The sequence below is a fragment of the Cydia pomonella genome, chromosome 26 (assembly GCF_033807575.1).
Source record: "Cydia pomonella isolate Wapato2018A chromosome 26, ilCydPomo1, whole genome shotgun sequence".
Classification (NCBI taxonomy): domain Eukaryota; kingdom Metazoa; phylum Arthropoda; class Insecta; order Lepidoptera; family Tortricidae; genus Cydia; species Cydia pomonella.
Window position 1 is genome coordinate 1334677 of NC_084728.1, and position 26040 is coordinate 1360716.

Sequence of the window (26040 nt, forward strand, 5' to 3'; positions counted from 1 at the left end):
AGCTTTGCTCGGTTATACCTATTTATTGTAATATGGTGGTGTATAGGTGATAATCTTAATTACATTTTATTACTAAATTAATCTTGTCTAAAACTTGAACATATAAAAAAAACAAAAGTTAGCCACCGGGCGAGATTCGAACCCGTAACACTCGTTTCTACTGTTTCTAGCCATCCGCGTCTTTACCCGCTGGACCAGACGGACAGTGGCCGGCAACACGAAATTAGCGACCATATTCTGCGTCGAAAGAAAAACGCATGAAAACTCGAAAACACGCGTTTTCCCAAACATAAGACTAATCTAAATCGATTGTATACCCCCAAAAACCCCCATATACCAAATTTCAACGAAATCGTTAGAGCCGTTTCCGAGATCACAGAAATATATATATATACAAGAATTGCTCGTTTAAAGGTATAAGATTAGGGGCGGCCGCCTAGCGACACCTACCGAAAGACTGTTCCATCTTGACGGCACCGGAATCTCAAGTATATTGAGAATTGACCAGTAACATTGTGCTATTCGATACTAAACTAAACCAATCTTTTATCATTAAAAAATTATATTAACATTTGCAGCATCGCTCGGAGATGTATGCTTGTTAAAAATGTATAAAAAATTGGTAAGTTGATAAAGAATCTGCCTGTTACCAAAGAGAATTTGAATTAGAGGTAGATTAACAAAGAAAATTTTGTAGCCTGAGTAAAATTACTGCCATCTTTCGACACATGATTAAAAAATTTCTAATGCCATTAAATTTCAAAATGTGGCGCCATCTAATAGATCAAAGGCCATTATAGTTTCGAGCGATGGCGCCACAACCTTTAGCCGATGCCCGGTAAGATGGCGCCACTTTTTGTTATTTAACACAAGCCTTATTGAGCTTACTGTGGGACTTAGTCAATTTGTGTAATAATGTCCTATAATATTTATTTATTTATTTAATGCGTTCTAAAAGTTTTAATCATGTGTCGAAAGATGGCAGTAAATTTACTATGGCTACAAAGTTTGACAATCCACCTCTATTTCAAATTCTCTTTGGTGATAGTATCATAGTATTTCCTTATCTCCACCTTCCGTATATCATCGTATGAGGCTTGAAGAAAGACACACAACACACAAGCAAATGATGTTGTGTGTGTGTAAGCTAGTAATGTAATAAATAAATAGCAAATTAGATGTAATGTTAGTTTATTTCTGTAAATAGCCTATATACAATCCCGTGTATCAATACCGTTGCTTTGGATTTCATAACACTGCGGCCACAGCAGCCGCCGACCGGACTTACAACTAGAAGTTAATTATATTGTGACTACATCGTCAGCTCCTGTAACAGAAGAAAGAACATGTTAATATTATGCTATTCATCAAAATTTAAAAATAAATAAAGAGAACTACATTCACATAATCTGTCACGCCAAGAACAAGCGTTCAAAAGGTTAATTAACCTTTTCAACGCCAAAGACCACTAAAACGGTCATCGTCTGTCGTGCCCGCGACGCCAATGACCATTAAAAAGGCTATGGCGGACGTTGTCAAAGCGACTTTCCTACTGTCAGTTAAGCTTCATATTCGCTCTTCACCAGTTAACTTTTTGGCGTCCATGGCATTTCTTGACACGTGTGGAAAAGCGTTGAGAAGGTTAACATATATTTAACAAAAAAAATATTCAAGTATATAAATAACCGGCGCCCGCGCCGAGTCATCGGGCGCGGAGGGCTGCGGCCCGCTGTCTGCGCCGGTCCGTCAACGCAAAATCCTGACTATACTCCTCGGATCGGAGTGTAACATGTTGAGCGTTTTCGACTTAAGGTGGTTCGATTAGGTTACCCAAAGCTTAAACCTCACTAGATGGCGCCACAATTGCAAATTTTGAGTTTTAATTTTTTTGTGGAGTAGTCTTTGGTATTTCTATACTGTAAATTATGTTTAGCGCACTCTTTAAATAAATATTGAACTATTAAAACAAACATTGAACACTTCATTGTACAAAAACTACCCCTTAATGTCGACAGAATGTTTCTTGACTCTATTTCTAAGTATCACTCACACATTCAAACAGTCGTACTGGGATCCTTGTAGTAGACAATTTGGCACAGCGTGAGTAGGCTTCAATAGCGTTGCGGTATGTACGTGGAAATACATGCAAGAGGATGTGGGTTCGAGACTCATTATTTTTTTTTTGTTATCAGTATTATCAAGTGCTATTAATAAATTATTTTATGAGAAATATGAGCGTTTTTCCATAAAAATATTAAAAATCTGATTCTCACACATCATGATATTTTTGGGTTCTTCCAACTCAGAATCACTAGCATAATCAATCCTCGTGCTATAAAAACCCAAAAATTTGTATTGAAATTTTAGTTTTACACTGAAATTTCTTTCACTCTAAAATGTGACGTAATGGTATGGATATTTTAGGATATCTTTTTTTAATGCTATGGTGGAGAAGATTCTAAGTAGAATGAACCTAAGAAAGTCCACATTTGTTAGTCAGATTTTCCGGTATTTAAAAAAAAAAAACCCTGTTTTCCCTTACTGCCCAGCCTTTAAAAAAGTAGGTACTATTTTACAGTAGAATTAAAACCTTTTTTTACGATACATTAAATTAAATTACAGTGAGTTACAAAATTGCATGGCCTTCTATTTATAACCATTATAAAAAGAAATGAGATATTTACCATGTTTGTTTATATTATTGATTTCCCGATATTTTGACACAACTAGAAGTTTCACACAATGCCTAGGGATAGAAAATTATTTATTTATTTTATTTATTGTCAATTTCATTCAACGGATCACATCATATCCAATTTATGTGTTTATGTATTGCATTGTTTTCTACCTAGTTAGTTATTAAATTCTGTTACTGCAATAATCTTTATCTACATAAAATATACCAACGAAAGTTTAATAAAGTATATATTATAAAATAATAAGTAAAATGAAGTACACAAAATCAGGAATCACATATGACAATATCATTCAAAATCGCCTCCTCTGGCTTTGACACAGGCCCTGAAACGACGAGGCCAGTCATCAATAGCGGCACGCACGATTGTCATGTCTAATTCCGTCACTGTCTTAACTATGGCCCGCTTGAGGGAGTTAAGATTTGTGTGGGGTTTAGCACAGGCTTTCTCCTCAATAACCTGCTATATGGCATAATCCAGGGGGTTAAGGTCCGGGCTGGAGGACGGCCAGTCTTCGTGGGCAATAAAGTCAATTTTGTTCCTTCGAAACCAGGCTTGAGTTGTTTTTGCCTTATGTGCAGGAGCTGAGTCCTGTTCAAAGATCCATGGCTGGTTTTGAAATAGGGTGTGGCTTAAGGGCTTCACTATTGGTTCGAGAACGGTTTACAGTTTCTGGTTTTCACACCTTTTTCACAGAAATGAATCTGTGTTAGCCCTGAGTATGACACACCCAAAATCATGTTTGGCGGGTGCCCACATTTATGCAACGCAATAGGGTTGTTTCCATCTACAAATCTTAGGGCATAATTGCATCCCAATAAATTCTTTTGGATTATAAGAACACGTTAAACTACTTTTAGGGGACCTGTAATGACCATAATTTTGTAAATATTGAATTTAAAATATCTTTTGGCACACGTCACGTGACCAAACTCGAAACGTCATTGAAGATTCTGATGACGTCTCGGATTGACACTGTTGACAGTTAGGCGATTAACAACAAATGACAAATATCAGTTGACAGTTCGTATCTTCTACGTGTGTATGTAGTTATGTGTCAAACCATAAACTGTGACGTCACACAATTTTCAAAGAGCGTTTTGGGCGCGAAAGCATCTGTCAAAATATATTTTGTTAATTTAACATATTTAAAGCCGTTTTTAGTATAAAAGCTGAATTTTAAGGCAACTTTTAGTTAATAATACGATTCTCTTTTAGGCCCCAATTCATTATAGATACGACGAGATAAGCGTTATGTGTGGTATATAATTATAGCTCACAAATCCACCACATTATGCCATTTTTTATTTTTTCGGTAGCATTTGTTTTAACGGGAATAAAGAGGTTGCAAATCGAGTAGCAGAACTTCAGAACAGATATCATTTGATATTTACCAGTCGCTTTTCGGTGAAGGAAAACATCGTGAGGAAACTGGACTAATCCCAACAAGGCTTAGTTTTACCCTCTGGGTTGGAAGGTCAGATGGCAGTGGCTTTCGTAAAAACTAGTGCCTACGCCAAATCTTGGGATTAGTTGTCAAAGCGGACCCCAGGCTCCATTCAGCCGTGGCAATATGCTGGGACAACGCTAGGAAGAAAGAAAGAAATCGAGTAACAGAACTTAGTAACCAACTAGGTATAATAGTTATGATGTAAATGTCATGTTGGAGTCATATATTAGCCAACTAATTATTCAAGATCAATACACTTAGCTCCCTTAGGTATTCGCCTAAGTACAATCTCGGGCATAATTGAGTTTTATAAAAATGTACTAGTTTCTAGGTCATATTTTCTATGAATTGGTCATTTTTGTAAACTCCAATTACAGTTACACTTTTCCTGGTTTTTCGCGGACCAGAATATCGATGATTTTTGTAACTTGATTTAGACGTCGCTATCATTTCCAATCCAAAAACACATAAAATCACAATTCAGAACATGCGGCAGCGTTGTTTTCTATCAAGTACGTCAAGCACCAGGGCGGCTACCGGGAAAATCGAAATTCGTCAATTTCGGGCATTTTTCACTGTCACTCTAATTACGTCTTCGTGAGAGTAAAAGAGAAAGATCCCCGCAATTTGCGAATTTAGGTTTTCGCGGTAGGCCCCCAGGTCCTGTCAAGTTTCAGCAGTGTTGCCAGGCGAGCGGAAGAGAATTATCGTACTTGAGTGTCAATATTATTGTACCGTTGAAAAAATAGCGTACGCCAATCAAAAAGGCAGCCCCTAAAAATGTCTAGCAAAATAAGCTTAAATTTCCAATTAATAATAAAAAAAGACAATTTTCGTCTAAATTGCGCAAAAAATCTGTTTATGTTTGTGTATTTTTGGGATAGACTCAAACGGTATATAGGAAATTGAGACATTTTAAACTTTAAACTTACACCAAGGAGCCGAACACCCAAAAGATACTAATAATTTTAGCCTATTTCTGAGAGAAAGTGTCATATTTTGCTTCAAATTACTAGACTTTTAAGGTGGCATCATCCAAGGGCTGAAATTATAGTACTTTAGTGTACGATAATGCTCTTTGGAACATTACGTCATACCGGGGCCCAAATTATCGTATATGTACGACAATTATCGTACGCCTGGTCACACTGAGTGTCAGTGTCGACAGAGTCAGCTAAAAACGCGTCAAACATCGCAACGTCGCGCCGATGGCCGTCCGAAGCATGGAGTGGCAACGCCGCAATGTATTTGTACACGACATTTGTCACACACACATGAGTAAAATTTATAAAAAAATAACGTTGATTATTGCATGATTTCTGTATGAAACAAAGTTTTTCTATTAATTTAGCGCAAATGAATATTCGAAAGTACATAGATGCGCAACTATTTATGTAATAATATTGTGTAATTAATTAATAAATAGCGATTGTTTTTTGTATGAAAATCGAACCACCTTAAAATACGTGAGTGACCCGTTGTAACATATTTAATAAGTATATAAATAGTTTATAAGCTCATGATTGTCATCAGTACGTGATTACGAAGAAATGAAGGTAAATTGGTTTGTTTACATTATTTGCAATTTTTATTGGACTCCATTTTAGCTATCGTCATGCACTGATAATATTCTGCTGACCGGTACGGGGAAATAAAACACCAAAAAACGTGTGGAAGCCAATAGACCGCGGGCCAAGAGCATATTTCGTTAGTCATCGCTTCCCGGACTTTGTCAGATGATAGTTGCTGTTTTAGATTTAAAAAACCGTCAGCCGGTTTGTATCGCGATGGAAAGACCGTCAGCTGAAAAATTAACATGTAAAAAATACGCGCCTTACCACTTTATGCCCGTAAAGTATGCGTAATTTGTAAATTGCGTAATCCGTTTATGGCGTCTCATCCGATGATATGCTACATGCTAAGTTTCATGGTTTGTCGGTTTATTGCTATCATAAAAAGCTAAAGCGCTTATTTTTTACATGTTCATCCGACCAGCTGACGTTCTTACCACCGCAATATAACCTGCTGACGATTTTTTAATTAACAATAGCATATGAACTATAATCTGAGTCTATAGTATCAAACGGGAGACAATGTCAATTTTTTTACGTGTTTCGGTGGCTGTCATTCCTCAACCAACGGAGCGGCAGCTGACGACCACTAGGGTTCCTCATACATACGTTAACCACTATACGAGTTTTCGCCCGGGAGGCGATTGGTAATGGAAATCTGTTCCCGGCTCGCGGTCTACAAAGAACGTTTGAAACGTGAAAGCGAACTGACCATGATGGCGTTGACGATGTCGGACTGGTTGTTGCGCAGCGCGCGCACGGCCCGGGCGCGCGACACGTTGGCCTGCGACATCACGATCTCCACGTCCTTCTCGTCCACGCCCGACTCGTCCACGCCCTCCTCGTCCTCCTCCTCGGCGATCGGCGCTACTGTCTGCAATGGGACGATACGATCATTTTAGTTTTGGGGTATAACAAAGCAGCAACGGTATCATGGTCGTGTTTTTGTCACTTGTCATATCATGCATCACTTTCACACTTACAAATTTGTTAGAGCGTGACAGGTATGGTGACAAATGATAGACAGCCGTCCATCTTAGCCCTGCAGGTACCTATACTCCGGTTTTTTAAAGATAAAGTTAGAATGAACTTTTGAGGTTAGAATTTTTCTAACCTCAAAAGTGGTGGTAATTATCTTTTTCTTCCGAAATGCTAGGGTTCCTATGATATTGGAGCAACCGAAGATGGTTTACTTTGCCCTTGTCGAATCAAAGCTAAGATACGGCATGAAGCTCTGGGGCAATAGTTATTATATAACATTCAATGTGCTTTTGTCTCACAAAAAAGAGCAATATGAACTATGGTTCGAATCCCATCATGGGATAGCTGTAGAGAGCATTTCAAAAAGTTGGAGATACTAACAGTATCCGCCCTTTATATTTTAGTCCTGTTGACGGATGCAATCAAGCATAGATATCGCTTCGAATCGGATGAGCAAATGGCTTTAAGAGAAAAATCCAGGACTCAAAATATTACTCATATTATTACACCCCATCTGGTGGTGGTCGAGCATACTACCAGAGTTCAAGCCGTGCGACTATTCAACAAAATGCCAATCAAGCTAAAGACTTGACAATCATAAGATATTTAGTTATAGGTTAAAAAAAATACTTGCTCAACAAATGTTTATATGATATTAACGATTTTTGAAACTACAAATTCTTCCCTTTTATTTTTATTAATGTTTTATTTGTGTTTAGTTTAATAAGTATTCCTGACTTTATAATCTCATACTTTTAAATTTATATTTAAATTAATGTCCTATTTCATTTTAGTTAAATTGTATTTCAATTGGACATTGTATTTCTTGTTTTAATTTAATGTTTGCTTTTATTGTATGTATTCAAACACAATTGACATTGTTTATGAATAAATATCTTGAATTTTATCTAATATTGCATAGTTAGTCAGATTTAATTTTGGAGGAATCTAGCACTATTTTTGAGGTTATAAAATTTCTAATATGAAAAAAAACCGGGGCATAATCTAAAAATGGTTAAATAGTACAAAAAGAAGTCAAGGATTTTTTTTACGGCCCATGAAAAATATGCAGACATTCAACACCAAATGAATTGTAAGTGCACGCCTATAAGATGGAGTACACTCTTTTCTTATGGTTTTGTCCTATTAAAAGGACATGGGGCCTCGGGAGGTACATAAAGCTCGTCAAGTGGCGCTCACCGTGCCCGCGCTGGCGCTGTCGGCGCCGGCCGCGGCGGTCTCCGGCGCCTTGAACCTCTCCGCGGCCGCCATGGTGGCCTGCTGGCTCAGGTCCTCGATCTTGGCCTCCCCGAACACGATGTACGTGTCCGAGTGGGGGTTCTTGTACACATCGGGGGAGTTGATCACGAAGAGGATGTTCTTGGATTTGCGGATGGTGACCCTGTTTACTCCGGATACCTGTGGAAATGTAATTATTAATTACACACGCAGAAAAACAGATGTCCTAAGCTAAGATTAAGATATTTTCGGATCTAGTCTAATCACATTAATGTAAACTGGCTTAAGACGAGTGCCTTCTCTCCTCGAACTGTATGGCCTTAAAGATGATGTGAACATTAATGCTACACTTACAGGCCTAACCTATATTACTCATTGAAATGCCCGCTTTCTTCTCTCCTCTGCTTGGCCTTATTACCTTAAGACCTAAGGCTTAAGACCAAGTTTGCTTCAAGAACCCGTCCAACCCTTCCCAGAAAAAAAGCCTCTAAACGGCTTACTGGCTTTCCCTTTGAATTGCGACCACTTGATTTAGCTCTAGGAAGGGGTTTCCCTTTCAGAGATACGCTAAAACGAAAGGGTATCCCTTTCCTAATTAAAAAAATTATGACACCTGTGCTGTCAATGTGTTAGACAACCAGTCATTCATTCACTTTAAACATAAATAAGCAATATTTGATTCTATTTTTACGAAGAGAATGTTGCGAAAAAATGGCCTAAGCGTTATAATTTATAATCGATTCCTCAAGCTGTTAGCGCTTGGGTATCAGTTTACCCATTATGAAGCATGCTTAAAAAGCCAAATGAAAGGGTCTTAGTTAGCAAAGGCTCTGGTAAGCAAAGCCTTACGAAAGAAATACCACTTCCAAAACCCTCGAAGGGGATACCAGACCGATCCATACCAGCGGTTTAAGATTAATTAATAGAAAATTAATATAAACTTACAGGCTTAAGGCCAAGTTTGCTCATGATCTTGCGCGCCTTCTTCTCTCCTCGGGACTGCTTGGCCTTGGAGATTATGTCAATGCCAGCTATCGGGTTTGAGATTCCACCAGTGCCAGGCGCTCCTGGAAAAAATCAACATGATGATCTTTTAGTACAATTTTACGAGGTTTTTAATTAAAAGCTTTTAATGTGATACTAGACATGACACTTCTCTGGATTAATAGTAATTCCTTAAGGGTTGAATTATCATTAATGTTACATTCTTCTTCTCAGCATATATGCCTCCACTGCTGAACATATGCCACAACTCAACACTTGGATAGACTGGGCTGTCAAAATCCCTGCCAACTTATTTGAGTTTGACTATCCATTTTTGCCTCACAATCCAGATTGTAAATTATAAATATTTAAGTTTCTTACCAGCATCTTCCAGCTCTGGGATGGTGTCATCAGAGTCTGAGTCTGACGAAGCGGTTTCCTCCTTCCTCTTCTCAGTCATGGAGGCGGTGGCCTTGTCCAGCTCTGTGAGTTCCGGCATTGTGTTCTGTGTGGCCGTTATCTTTGCCTAGGCAATTCCTGAAAAAAAGTTTTGCAATTTGGTTATGGTGATTGTAAACTCCATATTACGTCACTGGATATAATGATTCACTCTATAACATTGACATTTGTTGGCTATTTGTTGGTGTACTTTAGTAATAATTCTCTAGTGTAAAAAAACAGCCAGTCCCTTGAGTATGCACGTCAATAAATAAATAAAATGTTACTGTAAGATTAATGTGCTCTATTTGGGGCTCAGATTTTCTAATAATTTTAGTCTGGTTGGGAACAAAGTCACAAGTTAGGGTCCAGTATTTTGGATTATCTAAGGTCTAGCAGAGATGGAATGGCAAAATACCAAAAGATATCTTATAGCAAGAAATCTTACGACATATTTTGCGTACCATTTGACAGAGTCCACAAACAAAGCTATAATATATAGCAAGGTATCTTAAGATACCTTGCGATATATAGATCGGTATATTTCATCTCACAATGTAGGTGCTAGACAGACAGCCATATATGTTTTAGTATTATTGGCGTGTATGGTGCTTAGGTATACTATACCTGTCGGTATCTTACGGTACCTATTTTAATATATATTATAGCTCCCGTCTGTGACGCGCTTTAGGATCTAAAGTAAAAACCTTTTAATTAATTTGAGGTTTAGTGAATGTTGAATTAAGAGTGAAGTGTATGGCAACCAAACATTTTTAATTAAATTAGGGTAAAAAAGAACACATTTGTGGTTATTTTTAACCACAGATACTTGATATGAGATATACGATATTCATCCAACTGAATACTCAAGGCTGGAATGTTTTAAATGATTAACAACATGAAGGAGTTTCAATGGAAACTAAACAACGATGTAAAATGACGTAAATACATGAAACAAATCACAATGTTAATGCAAATTTAGCCGAAATTCCATGCCATTTTCAACCTGCGCTAATTTATTAATTTTTTTGGTGAAGAGCAAGATGTAAAAACCACAGTTATTTCGATTAACGGATATTATTTAAAATACAGTAATTGCGCAGCAGCTGAAAGTATATTTATCACAAACAATGAAAAGTATCGATTTTGTTGAGGTCCTAATATGCCGCCTTTGTAATAGCCCTGGGTGGTGCACAGAAAACACTATCACTAAAATAACACAGTTTCTCGAGCCTTTATAGCACTTTCATACACTCTAAATTATCAATTCACGTCTTCGATGAAGGATTTCTTCAGAAATTTAGGATTATTTACCTTTCTACAAGGAAATTTTCGTTTCACAGGCGATTTCTACCCGTCGTGACAAATGACAAGAGGCCCAAGAGGGTGTGACAGAACGAGATAGCGTATAAAATAGAAATAAAGAGAACACTCGTTGTCTCCTTTTACATTGAATGAAATGTAGCAACACTAAACGAAAAAAATACTACTAAAGAAAGATAATGCAACGAAAAATCTGTTCTCGAAAATCGTTCACCGTGATCTGCACTGGTATAAATATATTTTGATAGCATATTATTCAACACACAGTCTTAAAGATATCTCAATATTAAATAATAACAGTATTAAGTTATTTCTACTGGCATCATTAAAATCCCGTTACAAGCATCTAGCGTTCTCATACTACGATTACCAATGACCAACGATCAAACAAATCCAAATGCGAAATCTTAAAAATGGCATAAATTACTTTTTGCATTTATCTTTATTCAGAAACAACGCCTTTTTATTATGCATGATCCTAAAGGAATGAGTATTTGTGTCTACCGCTCGACAAGAGTGAGATAAAAAAGATAGATTTTGTAACAGTTTGAACATTTTGTAACAGTTGCTGTCACTGTCAATCGCGTCACGTCATTCACGGCAATTGTCAATCGAACCTTCCTCTCTTCGAAGTAGAGACGTGCAACCACTTTTACTCGCGTTTATTTTCGCCTATTGTTTTCATTGTCCATCTTTATTACACAATCACCAGCACGATAGCGCGGCGTGTTGTTGTGAATAATAATTGTCTGCGATCTTATTGAAAACATGATCGGTGCTTTGTGATTCGTTCGATAATTTAGTACCTAGTGATTTGAGGTCCAAAGTGCGTGTAATTTTATAGTTTGTGGCTTGTTTTGTGCTAATAATGTCGCTGGAAGAGAAGTTTAATGCTGCTGTCAATGTAATAAGGAGTTTGCCGAAAAGTGGTGAGTGGAAAATTTTCTCTAAAACCTGTTTTGCGAAAACAAACAGTAATGCAGCAAAAAGGACGTGGATACGTTTTGTCGTGTTTATACATCTTATTGGTTGTTAAATCGCTTTAATATGTCATATGTAGGAGTTTTTACCATTACTATAAAACTAGATAAGGACATGGAATAATAATATTTTTATGGTTTATGTATGTATGTATATGTTTGTAATCATAAAATATTTTGCAAAAAAACACATGTTATTTAAATAAATGGTAGTAAAATGTTAACTTTTTTCATTTGTTATTTTGCAAAGTGTATGAGTAAGTTTATCTATTTCTATAAACAGGGTTTTATTTTGTACTAATGTCCTAAAGGTTCTAGGGTTGTCAAAATCCAAGTCATTATCTTATCTGTGGTTGTGCAAGCGAAGGGACATAAAGTTGTGCCAACCCTAATAATTGCTTGGAGCAATGCTAAGCTAAATGGAGCCGAGAATCATCGAAAGGAACACTGTTGTCCCACTGGCATAACTAAAAGATCCAAAAAGATGATGTTCCAGATTGGTCATTTTTGCAATATCTATGTGTGCCCTATAAAGGGTTAAACAAGCAAATTATTGAAAATTGTACTTTGTGTTCCATTTTTTTTATTATACTATGTAGAATAGAATAGAATAGAATATTTTTTATTCGTAGACACAAACAAGACACATTAAATTATTATGTCAGTGGCAAACAAGCATTTATAGCATTACAGGTAAGGGGCCGCTAATGCGCTGTAAAATTAAGTAATAATAAAGCTATAGGTAATAAAATTATATGATTAATATGACAGTCATTAATAAGCTACCTATGTTATAAATGTAACCACTACTCATAGTGTTGTGTTCCTGCCGGTGAGTAAGGTTGCCAGAGCTCAACGAGGGGAGGGAGGGGGTTAGGGTCGGCAACGCGCATGTAACTCCTCTGGAGTTGCAGGCGTACATAGGCTACGGATACTGCTTACCATCAGGCGGGCCGTATGCTTGTTTGCCACCGACGTAGTATAAAAAAAAAACATAAAATGAATTAAGGTCCTTTTTTCCTGAGAACTATTTGATAGTGTTAGAGAAGGTTGCAATTCTCGTGAAATTTTGTGAGCAGGTGTGATGATTACCTAGTTTTTTTGTCAATTCAGTTTATGGAATTTTTTCAAAATGGCAGAGCCATACATTACTTGGGTTTTAAGCTATGCTTGTAAGATCTACAGTTTACAGAGCTACTAATTATTATACTTCCAGTATACATATGAGTATGTAGTAGTAATGTATAGTAAGTTACTTAATACCATCTAGACTTTTAACTGATAATCAATCTTACTGTGAAGATATAAGATCCACCATCAGTTAAAAGTGGTGTTAGTGAATTACGCCAATGAATAGCTGTGAGGTGAAGGTTAATGCTTTAATGGTGACATTACATACAAATACATTCATTAATATACATGACACTGTCTGCAAGCTTAAACATTTTTACTTTTTTTGTTCAGTTACGAGTACATGTTATTTAAGAAACTGCTTGTGCACAAATCACGTGAGATTTCTGCTTCTTATTTAACCCCCCTTCATGATTTGTTATTGCTATCATAAAAAGGTAAAGCGCTTATTTTTTACATGTTCATGCGACCTGCTTTCTTACCACCGCGATATAACCAGCTGACGATTTGTTTATTAACAATAGCATCTGAACTATTATCTGAGTCTATAGGATCAAACGGGAGGCGATGACAATTTTTTTTACGTGTTTCGGTAGCTGCCATTCCTCAACTTACCAACGGAGCGGCAGCTGCCGTCCACGAGGGTTCATCATACCTAGCCGTTAACCACTATACGAGTTTTCACCCGGGAGGCGATTGGTCATGGAAATTTATTCCTGGCTCGCGGTCTATGACGCTTCGGTCGGTGTAAACGATACAGTTTTTTAGAAATACTGTTACAAATCACGTTTTTAAAACAGATGACAGTTGTTTTTAGTCGTTAACCACCGGTTCACCTTGGCAGGCCATGCAATATTGCAGTCCGTGTAATTTGGATATAAATACTACAAGGTTAACCGCTAAAGCTGCCTTTTACTACGTGCAGCTTATCTAGGTTTATGACCGACTTTGAAAAGGAGTATCGCGATTCGTTTTTTTTTTCAATTGGAGTGAGAATTACTTAGGGCGTCCGCTAGTTGGCGCGATTGCACGGAGCGGGTGAGCAAGGGCCCATTTCTCGTACGGTATATTGGTGTGTTCCCATGGTAACCCATACGATTAGATAGGGGCCATTTCTCGAACGGTATTAGACTTTTTTTTATTTAATTTACTTATATATTAAAATTAAAACTTATATATAATACATATTTATTCCCGCCAAACTGTAACGTTTACGGCGAGAGGCGCTCAGTTCTTTTTACTTTATACTAATATTATTAGTCCACGAACTGTCAATTCGTATGGGTTACCATGGCAACAGACTAATAATATTAGACTAATACCTTTCGAGAATTGGGCCTCTGGTTAGCGAAAAATAGTATGAGCGTTGCTAAGTGGTGCGGAGGCTAGCAACGGATTTTATTTATTTAAACTTTATTGCACCAAATATATACAACAATCTACAAATGGCGGACTTAATGCCAAATGGCATTCTCTGCCAGTCAACCATAGATAGGGCCAAACAGAGAGACTTACAATTGGTGCAGAGAGAGAAATAAAAAAGTCACTTAATTAAAAAGAAAAGCAAACTAATTTACTTATAAACTACATATATATCACATAAATACAAACATATTGGGACCGTGCAAAGTGCATGGTGGGGGTAAGTAAAGCGATCCCAGCGCATAAGGTGGTAAAAATTTGAACTAACTGCGGATAGCGTCTTTAACATTTCGTACGATTATATGGCTCGAAATGAAACTTTGATTTACGATTACTCCTGAAATATTCATTTAAATTGTATGGTGTAAGGGACTATTGTAATCTGTATGAAATGCTTAATATAACTAACGTATTTATTTTGATAATTGTTAATAATGTATCCATGCAAATAGCTTTGCAAATGCCACATATTACGTGATCTTTTTCTAGAAGTTAAGAATGGATATAGTAAGTTATCCTTAAAAGATAGACATTTCACATCGCGGACTTTTTTGTAGACCTATGAATAAGAAACAACCCCACCATACATTGTGTTGTTATAGCTCAAACGGATTAGGCAGCGTTTTCGATTAAAGCTCCTAGCCAGCGTGATTTTTTCCGACAACATCGTTATATTTCAAACAATTTACACAAAACCTTAACAAGTTATATACTTAAGCCTTCCTCAAGAATCACTCTATTGATAGATGAAAGTCGTATGAAAATCCGTTCAGTAGTTTTTAGTTTTGGAGTAGTTTTATAAGATGTAGTGAATTGACGTTTTCCCCTAGAATTGCGGACACTAGGTTGCGTGACAGTCGTGCACGCTCCCAATAAATATAAGACACACATACATACATATACATACACATACATACTATAAATATAATATTGATGAATATTATTTGAACGCTTGTTTTAGCAAATGCTTACGTAACATCCGCTTGAAAGAAAACTTACTTGGAGCTTGTCTGATGTTTAGAGGGAGTGAATTCTAAATTCCAATGAATTCCAATTTTATGTACAATAGCATCCATTTTACCTACAATAGCACCCGCGTGCGTGCACCGGCTCCGTACACAAGCTTGCTTAAGGTGGTGCTGTATGAAATATAGTTTTTCTATCAATTTAGCGCAAACTAATATTCGAAAGTAGATAGATGCGCACGTATTTATGTAGTAATAGTGTGTAATGACTTTATAAAACGCAATTGTTTTTTGTATGGATTAGTCGTGTGCGCCGCGCCGGCGCGCCGCCGCCGCCGGACTTTTTTGCCACGCCGCCGCCGCCGATAAATGATCGGCGTGACCTTAAGTATTAACAATTAACTATTCCAAGTTGGTATTTGGATTACAATATGGATCAATATGGCGTAATGAAAAAAATCTTACACATCTGGTAAGCCTCCGTAGTAGGGTTGGTAGGGTTGAAAAAAACCGGAAAAATTCCCGTTTTTTTCTAAAAGCCATGTTTTTTTAAGTTTTATTCGGATCGTTTAACAACAATGTCACTTAGTTTATGTATTTTTCCGAAAAAAACAAAAAAATCGGAAATAAACGGACAAAAACGCATTTTGAAAAGAACTTGTGAATTTTTCCATTTATATTTAATCCATAATTTACACCTGCTTAGTCGTGTGTTTTGTAATGCACATTAATACCTGTGACTTAATGGGTCAGTTTGCTGAATACCAAGCAAAATGCGGTTTCTGGGCCAACGAATTCATATGGCAGCCTGTAATGACCATAAGTCCTCTGAATTGGTGGAAAGGATTGTGTGGAACAAAATTTCTGTCAACTATTGCCGTAAGGTTACTTAGTGTCCCTCCGTCATCTGCTGCATCAGAGAGGAACTGGTCGTTGTTTGGTCGCAACCACACCAAGGATAGGAACCGGCTTTTGCCAGAACGGCTGAATAAACTTATTTATATTCGATCTAATTTGCACTTGCAAATTAACAGTTCCACTGTCGACGACGTCATTGATTCGGGTATGATAGATTTAGATGATGGCAGTGACAGTGATTAATAAATGTAATAATTAGTATTAAAGTTTCATTTCTTTCCCAAAAAAACTGAAAAATACGGAAAAAAACGAAAATTTCAAAGCGTTCTGAAAAAAAAAAAGATTTGATTTTTTCGAGAATTTTCAACCCTACTCCGTAGTACAGTTGACAGAAGCGATTGGACCGGTGGTCGCAAGTTCGGGACTTGCCGGAGGTGTACATTTTTCCATTTTTACTAATACAAAAGTTTGTTCCACTATTCAAATTGATGTTTATCCACAGATAAAAAAAATAGATGCTACGTATATGTATATGTATGACTCATTTGTATGTTAAGCCATTTTATACTGCAACAGTTTCCCATAGAAACACGAGAAATCTATGCTGGCGCCATCTACAAATTGACCTTTGACAGTTGCCTCCGACAAACAGGCAGATGGCAGACACGAAATTCCGATCTTGCATATTCCGGATAGGCCTCCTGTGTCTCGTGGTGTAACTATTACAGGCAAGGCTCGGAATCCGGTTGATTCCAAACCGGTATTATGGACTTGGCGCATAAGTCGATTAAGTCGCACGTATACACCGCGGGCCAGGAGCATATTTCGTCAGTCATCGCCTCCCGGCTGATACTTTGTCAGATGATAGTTTAGATGCTGTTTTAAACTAAAAAAACCGTCAGCCGGTTGTATCGCGGTGGAATGACCGTCAGCTGTAAAATGAACATGTAAAAAATATGCGCCTACCACTTTATGTGCGGCAAAGTATGCGTAATGTGTAAATTGCTTAATCCGTTGACGGATTTTCAGGCGTTTACGCCTGATGAAATGCTACATGGAAAGTTTCATGATTTGTTATTGCTATCATAAAAGGTATAGCGCTTATTTTTTAAATGTTAATGCGACCAGCTGATGTTCTTACCACCGCGATATAACCGGCTGACGATTTTTTTAACTAACAACATCATCTGAACTATCATTTGACAAAGTATCAAACGGGAGGCGATGACAATTTTTTTTTGTTTTACGTGTTTCGGTGGCTGCTATTCCTCAACCCACCAACGGAGCGGCAGCTGACGTCCACGAGGGTTCATCATACCTAGCCGTTAACCACTACACGGGTTTTCAGCATCAGCCGGGAGCCGATTGGTCATGGAAATTGTTCCTGGCTCGCGGTCTAATCGCATAACCTTTTAATTTCGGTTTCGCTCGAAAATCCGTTATTTTTAAACCGTTTTATGACAACAGTTCTTGTCAAAGTAACCGGTTAAGAACAATAAAAACCGGTTCTCCCATGTTGGTATCTATTTATATGGCACTCCACCAGGCCAGCCGGCCGTTGCGTTATCGGTCGTCGAGTAAATCGGTTTTTTAAAGTTACAATAAAGTTCTAAAACCTCGTTCTTATAAGTTCGGAGGAAAACCGAAATAAACCGGTATTTACCGGTATTTTAAAAACCGGTTCCGAGCCTTGATTGCAGGGATGTCATGAATGTTGCATTCTTCACATTCGCAAATGCGAATCCGAATATTCCGAATGCCCAGGATGCGAATGTCCGAATGCGAATGCGAATACAAATGTTAGGGAATATGTACCTAGTTGTTATTATCATTTATAATTAGAAAAAAATACATATATGTAACCTTAGGACGGGATGTTATAAAGTATTGAGAGTAGTAGATTGTTAACCGAGGGTGGAAAGTGAACCATATCACCCGAGATTTCGTGAGAGAGCCAATAGTTCGAGGGTTGGTTACTTTTACCCGAGTTAAACACTCTACTTTTCATTTCGACTATGAGGAAAGTCAAATACAAGAAATGTAGGTTTTATGACTGGAATTGGCGCCATTTAGATTTTGACCCTAAAAAATCTAAAACTATAGATAATCCGATCTTTAATTAGGACCTCTCTGAAACCGCCTTAATATATAGGCACCTTAAAAAACTGAGTGAATGAATGAATGTAATGTAATGATAATATTTTAAACATTCATCGTCATTTATATTGATTTATTAACAAATAGAGTCTGGCTACCGAAATATTACACAAATTTTTGGCGGGAAATAAAAAAAATCTTGGGCTGGTCACACTTTGTGTAGTAGGAGTTATAGTGTTGATACTAGAACATATTTTTGATTTTCTGTGCACACGTAAGGTACCTAAGGAAATCAGTTAAATATACGTTGTCGTGCACTCAAAGTCAGCTCACATAATTTCTACCACTATGTAAAATATAAAGACATTTATAGACATGTTTTGTCAAGATATTTTTATATATTTTATGTTGCTGAATCAAATTACTACTGACCAGTCACTTCACTCCACAGATTTCTTCTTTATATTGGTTGTCAGTAACTCATTACGTTCCAATGTTTGGATTTTATTGATATTTTCCAGTAGGTACTTAAAGTATCAAAATAGTAATAGAGCACTTACCTACTAAATTGTTTACGACTTGTTAACATAGCATATTAATTAATTAATAGCTATATTGAATGAAACATTTTAAAATTAATTTTATTTGTATTTATTTTTATTTGATCGAATTTTGTTTTTATTGTATTCTGTTTGATTTAGTTTCACTTCTTTTCAATTTCAATTAATTTATTTATTCTTAATCATCATTAATTTATTGTGTATAGTACTAATCATATATTTTAAGATATACATTTTTTACTAACAATAATTGATCTCAGTTGGTCTCTCAATAAATGAAATTGAAATTGAATTGAATTGAATAGCAGTTTTTCGCTATGTATAGCGTTGTAACGCTTCACGCCAACTTCGCACATTGTCGTAATTATTTACGAGCTTAAGTAAAAGTTTGCGGACCCCACTCGGTATAGTCATTATTAATATTATTTAAAATAAACCCCTTATAAACCGCGAACAATTTCAATCAGCCTATGAAAGGTGAACTTTCCGAATAGGAGAGATGAAAATGCTGTCTACTGGTCAAAATGTATTACTTGAAAACAGTTTGTGCGCACTGGCGATACACGAGTCGACGAGACAGGACACGACCTGTGCACATTCACATTTCGTAAAACATTCGCTCCATTTGATACGAATGCGAATGTTTTAAATGATGCGAATATTCGTATATACGAATGCGAATTCGAATATTCGTGACATCCCTAAACTATTGCATAACACCATAACGTGGTATAATGCTCCCGTCACGCTCTTGATTCATAACCGCGTACGTAACAACGTAATCTGGGATTGTAACACTTTGTGGTCAGCTCGTCTGTGTGTTCTCAATGGACTCCGTACTTTGTCATTTGTAATTATTACGATTGAAAATCAGTTTTTCGTTACTTGATGGAGTTCATATAATGTAACATTTATGTTACTGAAACAGGGAATATTACGTAAAACTCTGCGTACAGAGCGCTACTAGCACATACTGAGAAATTAAAATTTCATTATAATGTGTCTCTCTCTATCACTCTTGCATAGGTATTCGAGCGATAGAGAAGCAGATGCACTGTGAATGTCATCTCGCTTTGTGTGGTAGGGCACAGCACTATCAGCACAGCAGATCTAGAGCAAAGCCCAACTGGGGAAGTACCTTACAGAAAACCGCAGCCAAATAACACTAGACCCTACTCATAGTGTTGTGTTCCTGCCGACGAGTAAGGTTGCCAGAGCTCAACCAGGGTGCGGGGTGTTAGGGTCGGCAACGCGTATGTAACACCTCTGGAATTGCAGGCGTCCATATGCTACGGCCCGCCTGGTAACCGCTTACCAACATGCGGGCCGTATGCATATTTTTTGGACTTATGGTTCAAAAGTTAGGAATTGTTTTTTCTTTCGGAGCGATTATCTCCAAATATATTCACTATATCAAAAAATGATTGTTGAAGACCCGTGTTAGTTTTGAAAGACCTTTCCAACGATACCCCACACTGTAGAGTTAAAGAAAAAAATTTTTACCTCCACTTTACGTGTAGGGGAGGTACCCTAAAAAGGTTTAGATTTTATTGTACGACTTTGTCGGCCTTACTGATTTTTATATCCATGCCAAATTGCAGCTTTCTACTACTAAGGACCACGGAGCAAAGCCTCGGACAGACAGACAAAAGACAGACAGACGGACATGGCAAAACTATAAGACTTCCTAGTTCAAATTCAAATTAAAAAAAAAATTCTGCAAGTAGGCCTCAAGGGCTCTTTTACAAGTCAATACAACATTTATAGTAACATCATATAGCGACATGAAAAATACATAACAACATTTATAAATAAAACAGACAATACTTGGGTAAACATTACAAAAATTACATTATAATGATCTTAAAATAAATAATTACTACAATACAATAGAGATGTATAGTCTCTATGGTTAAAAATACATTAAATCTGGAGATGTAAAAGGTCCCCAATGTCAGACAGTTAACTATTTGACTGCGGAACCCAAAAACCTGCCAAGAGCGAGTCGGACTCGCGCACGAAGGATTCCGTACCATTCATTACGCAAAAAAAACGGCAAAAATATCACGTTTGTTGTATGGGAGCCCCACTTAAATATTTATTTCATTCTGTTTTTAGTATTTGTTGTTATAGCGGCAACAGAAATACATCATCTGTGAAAATATCAACTGTAACCATCACGGTTCACGAGATACAGCCTGGTGACAGACCGACAGACAGACAGACGGAAAGTGGAGTCTTAGTAATAGGCTCCCGTTTTTACCCTTTGGGTACGGAACACTAAAAAGAAAAAAACATACTAACAAAATTCAAAATTCAAAAATTTATTCTGCAAGTAGGCCTCAAGGGCTCTTTTACAAGTCAATACAACATTTATAGTAACATCATATAGTGACATGAAAAATACATAACAACATTTTATAAATACAACAGCCAATACCTGGGTAAACATTACATTATAATAATCTTAAAATAAATAATTACTACAATACAATAGAGATGTATAGTCTCTATGGTTAAAAACACATTAAATCTGGAGATGTAAAAGGTCCCCTATGTCAGAGTACTAATACTAATAAAATTTGGAGGTGTAAAGTCTCTCCAAGTGTCAAAATAAAATTTATACTAAATAACAACACATAACATAACATTACATAACACATTATTAGCCACGAAATTTGTGTCAAAAGCGCCCGTTATGCTGCAAAAGTGAAACTCCGCCGGAATTACTTTCGTCGTACTTGCAGCCGAGTTCATAAATATGTATACATTTCTTCACCTTAATCCATTGCAATAAGGCGAGAGAATGTATACATATTTATGAATCGTACTTGCGCGGGGCATTAGAAAGGCTCGATTTTATTTCGTTTTGCGTCGATCTACACGCCTTCAAAACACTCAAATTTCGTCGTAACAATTATATTTTTTTAATACAGTTGCTCAAAAAGGGCTATTTTACGTAGCTGTTTAGCGTGCGGAAAGTTGGATTTCGCGAACTAGTGCTTTTTATTTTTCCACGTGTTCCAATTCATGACTGATATTGATGAGTGTTAATGTTAGTTTCCTTTAAAAGTCGTAATTAACATAAAAACGTACTGTTAATGTAAATATAATAAATTTAAGCATATTTTATATACATTATTTTATTATTTACCTCTTCATCATTATAGCACGTTTATTTTTTAATATTGAATATTGAAAAACCGTTCTTAATAAGTTGTCTGAATGGAACGGAATAGCTGCCGAAACTCCTGTCAAAGCAGAGGCGTTTTTTCTCACCGCAAGAATGTTTTAAGTTTCCAAAGGCAACATTCGATATTTTTTTCATACAATTTAAATATACGATACACAAATAATCGTCAATAACGATACTTAGGCATTGATGTAATACTTAGGTAATAATAGTAAAATATTTTTTACAGTACATATGGGGCTACTTTATAGCACTAGTGCGAGAAGTAGCATATTACGTTACTGTGTCGAACATTTAAAGGGCCATATGTACTGTAAAACGTTGTACGATACATGTGCGAATAGGTAATTCGCAACTCGTGTCGTGTTTTAATTTATCGCCACTCGTTTCGAATTTTCTATTTTTCGCACTTGTATCGTAATGTACTAATATTTACAATTGTTCCTGTCTAGTAAAAGTGCATATACTATGCATAAAAAAAGTACTTGTTGTTTTTCTTATTTTTTCGCAACTGTATTAAAAAAACGTCGTTCGCTACATGTGCGGAAATGTCATTCTTCCGCACTGGCATCGAAATGTACTATTACAGTACATATGGGGCTACTTTATTACCGCCCTAGTGCGGTAACTAGCACTATACGTGCGTATATCGAAAACTTAAAGGGCCATGTCCATGTAATGTAAAACGTCGTACAATACACGTGCGAAATGTCTAATTTTAGTATTTAATGAACTAGAGATGTATCCATGGCAACAAGCAAAGTTCATTGCCCCAACTAGAAACTAGATTTCCTCATCGAATATCGAAGGGAAGCCGGCATTTTGCTTGATTGATGTAAACCATGCTTCCGAAGTTTCGGTACGCACCCGTCCTGTCAGCAACGGCTGCGTTCAGTCGCCATCAGATATATCGGAGCGGTAGAGGTGCTCAAAAATATGTAAACACGCACTCCAACGCTGTGACAATAGAGGCGTGTTCAGATATTTGTAGGCACCTCGGCCGCTCCGATATATCTGATGGCGACTGTACCAGTCAAAGAATTTCATTTCACTGGTACAGTCACGTCTGAAAATATAGATACGGGAAAAGCGCCAAAAAGTATACACTACCTTAATATATGAACAATAAGGTCGTGTATACATATTATTGGCACTTTGTTCGTATCAATATTTTCAGTCGTAACTGTACAGTCGCCATCAGATATAACCTAGTAATGTTAACTGGAATAGATCCCTCAAAGGGATAAGTTCGCCTTTGTACTTCTTACTAATTGTATGTTACTTTTAATATGTATTTTTTGTAAAATAAAGAGTTTACTAAGTTAAAAAGCGGTGGTGGCCGAGTGGATATGACGTCCGACTTTCAATCCGTAGGTCGTGGGTTCAAATCCTGGCTCGTACCAATGAGTTTTTCGGAACTTATGTACGAAATATCATCTGATATTTACCACTAGCTTTTCGGTGAAGGAAAACATCGTGAGGAAACCTGCATACATCTGCGAAGAAGTTCAAAGGTGTATGTGAAGTTCCCAATCCGCATTGGGCTAGCGTGGGGACTATAGCCCGAGCCCTCTCGCGCATGAGAGGAGGCCTGTGCCCAGCAATGGGACGCATATAGGCTAAATTATTATTATTATTATAAAGAGTTTACTACTACTACTATATCGGACTCTTAAGGGAAGGGAGGGAGGGAGGGAGGGAGGGAAGCGATATCGGCCTGTCAGTGTCAAAAGCTGACAATCGCGAATAACTGACAGGCCGATATCGTCCGGCGAACTGGTAATCAGTGGGCCCCTTTAGATATATGTCAATGGTTGCGGTTCGTTCGCTATGGAGCTTTAAGGGGATCCCTAACGCCAATGACCTTCAATCTGAATTCCTTAGTTTTCTAATGTTTTTTGTAGCTTATCATATTAACAGCAACGGCAAAGTTCACTGACTTCGAAATATTTGGCATCAAAGTTGAACAAATTTAGGCCATAAATTAAAACTGTGGCCCTAGTGAAAAAGGGTACAAGTCTCTGGCAGTTTAGGTGTATAAGGGCATAAGTGTTACGTGGAACTTACACCCCTTTACACCTGCGCTGCCAGAGACTTGTACCCTTTTTCACTAGGGCCACAGTCAGGTATTAATATTTTAAATATTTGACCAGTTTTTAGAGACGTCAAAGACGAACCCAAATGTGTAAAATCCTTCACAGCAATCTAGTAACGAAAAAAGTGTTTTTAGACAATGTTTAAAAATATATATAAAAAAATAAGTGTTAATTTCTTTCAAAACCCGGCAGACCAGAATGGAGATAAAAGATTGAAGAACCGATAGGGACCGTGCGCGTTGGAGGGTCTGCCATCTTGTGGCCTGAATCGGAACCATAAACATGTATATTTACACGTCACTTGTTTACTTGTACATAATAGGTTCTGCCATCTTGTGGGCCACATCGGAACAATAAACATCACATTTACGCCTCGCGCCAAAAATCTGACGGCTCCTGTGCTGCCTCCTACAGTTCATGCACGCTCCCTATAGCTGTTTGTCTTATAATTATATCTATAGTGCAAATGTAGGAGTAACGACTCAAAACTAGTCAAAAATCGATGAAAACCGAGGGAAGCCCTTTAACGATTGGCATCTTGTCTACGCACCAAGTGCATCCTAGAATAGAGTAAACATTCTCTCGGACTTTTTACCCACGCTTGCATAATGGTAATGAGTTAGTGTTGCGTCGACGTTTTGCAACCTAGTCGCGACTGGCAAGGTTAAGAATTATGGCGTTATCGTTACAAGAGCACTTCTTACGTTGTGTATTGTGGTCAGGTTTCAGGTATATCGGAGCAGCCAAGATGCCCAATAATATCTGAACACGCACTTTAAGACTAAAGAGGACGACCCGCGCGATTCATATGGTCGAAAGTTTGTACGATGTCATTTTCTACTAAGTTTTATTCAAAGGAAACTCAGGGGAAAATACTTTTAGACTCTTTTTTACTAATTATTCGACCAAAAATACACTATCTACCCAAAAAAAAAAAAATGCCGCACTTGGCCGGTTTTTTTTAATGCTACGACTATTCATTTTTATTTTTGGGTCCAAACTTATCCAATCCATTTAAGATGTTCATAAACAGGACAAAAAATAGTGGGCCAAGTACTGAGCCTTGTGGGACTCCGCGTCTTATAATAGCAGTCTTCGACTTGACCAGTTTCTCTGTGTCTCCATCGATTGTTTTTAGTTCGACATACTGCTTCCTATTATTTAGATACGGATCTAATATCTTAAGGACCTTTCCTCTAATGCCATACTACTAGTCCGACCAAGATAAGTTGGCAGCGATTTTGATAGCCCAGACGGTGCAAGTAAGTAAACGTCATAATTTCATATAAATTTGACGTTTAAAATAACATTTCTAACTCGTTCGTCATATGAAACTGGGACAATCGATGTTATAAAAGCAGCCATTTTTCCTTAAGGTTGTCATGTCAAAGTGACCTTCCCGGTAATGGAACCTGGCCTCGCCGCCAGCCGGCGATTCCCATGGCCCGGACAATTAGCCTACGCTTACTATCAATTCTTCATACCTATACTATTTTGACTAGAAAATTCTTTTTAGGGTTCCGTAGTCAACTAAAAAACCTTATGATTGACTATTTTTTTTGGTCTGATTTGGATAAAATCATTTTGTAAGTTATGAACCACTCCTGCATCAACATACATGTCTCTGTTTGACTCGATGGTTGACTGGTAGAGAATGTCTTTTGGTTTTAAGTCTGCCATTTATACATTTTTATTTGTGTTGTGCAAATAATTTCAATAAATAAATAAAATTTGCTGCCTTGACAAAAATTCGCTATACTTTACAATATAGACGCAAATTCACCTTATGACTTAAAAAATCTTTCTCAGAGTTTCGAAAATGTATGGTATTTTCGTAACTTAACGTACCATTACATACATTTTTGGGACAAATTGGAAGTCCGTCTTTATTTCACCCAGAATGCCTTGCCTCTTCAAATTTGCCAAATGTTATATAAATCTGACGAAAAACAAATCGACAACAAAAAAAAATGGCGCTAATGGTTTTGGGCTACTGAATCGTAAACGCCAGGCGGCCCGTTGGACGCCCTTAGCTTAGATATAAGATACAAAAGGA

At 37.2% G+C, this 26040-nt stretch overlaps 2 protein-coding genes across 5 annotated transcripts in view; one reads left to right on the forward strand and one right to left on the reverse strand.

The window, feature by feature from the left end:
- Positions 1-1174: 1174 nt before the first annotated feature.
- Positions 1175-10819, reverse strand: LOC133531915 (nascent polypeptide-associated complex subunit alpha). Its single transcript, XM_061870329.1, has 6 exons — positions 10674-10819; positions 9303-9458; positions 8883-9004; positions 7899-8117; positions 6430-6591; positions 1175-1327 (listed from the first exon to the last, which is right to left on the reverse strand). Exons 2-6 carry the CDS (start codon positions 9418-9420, stop codon positions 1313-1315), a joined length of 636 nt encoding a protein of 211 aa, XP_061726313.1. The 5' UTR covers positions 9421-9458; positions 10674-10819; the 3' UTR covers positions 1175-1312.
- Positions 10820-11271: 452 nt separating this feature from the next.
- The window catches only part of LOC133531929 (acyl-CoA-binding domain-containing protein 5), a 56634-nt gene continuing 41865 nt past the window's right edge, over positions 11272-26040 (forward strand). For 3 of the 4 annotated variants that reach the window (XM_061870361.1, XM_061870363.1, XM_061870362.1), the window contains exon 1: positions 11272-11611. In XM_061870361.1, coding sequence (XP_061726345.1) covers positions 11551-11611 — 61 coding nt within the window. In that variant the 5' untranslated portion in view covers positions 11272-11550. The remainder of the gene's footprint in view (positions 11612-26040) is intronic. The other variant, XM_061870364.1, reaches the window with a different exon arrangement.

Coding starts and splice junctions, on each gene's coding strand:
- LOC133531915 (XM_061870329.1), bottom strand. CDS start 9,420: ATGCCGGAACTCACAGAGCTGGACAAGGCCACCGCCTCCATGACTGAG. Junction 9,005..9,302: donor CCCAGAGCTGGAAGATGCTG/GTAAGAAACTTA, acceptor GATTTTTTCCAG/GAGCGCCTGGCACTGGTGGA. Junction 6,592..7,898: donor ACAGCGCCAGCGCGGGCACG/GTGAGCGCCACT, acceptor GTCCCATTGCAG/ACAGTAGCGCCGATCGCCGA.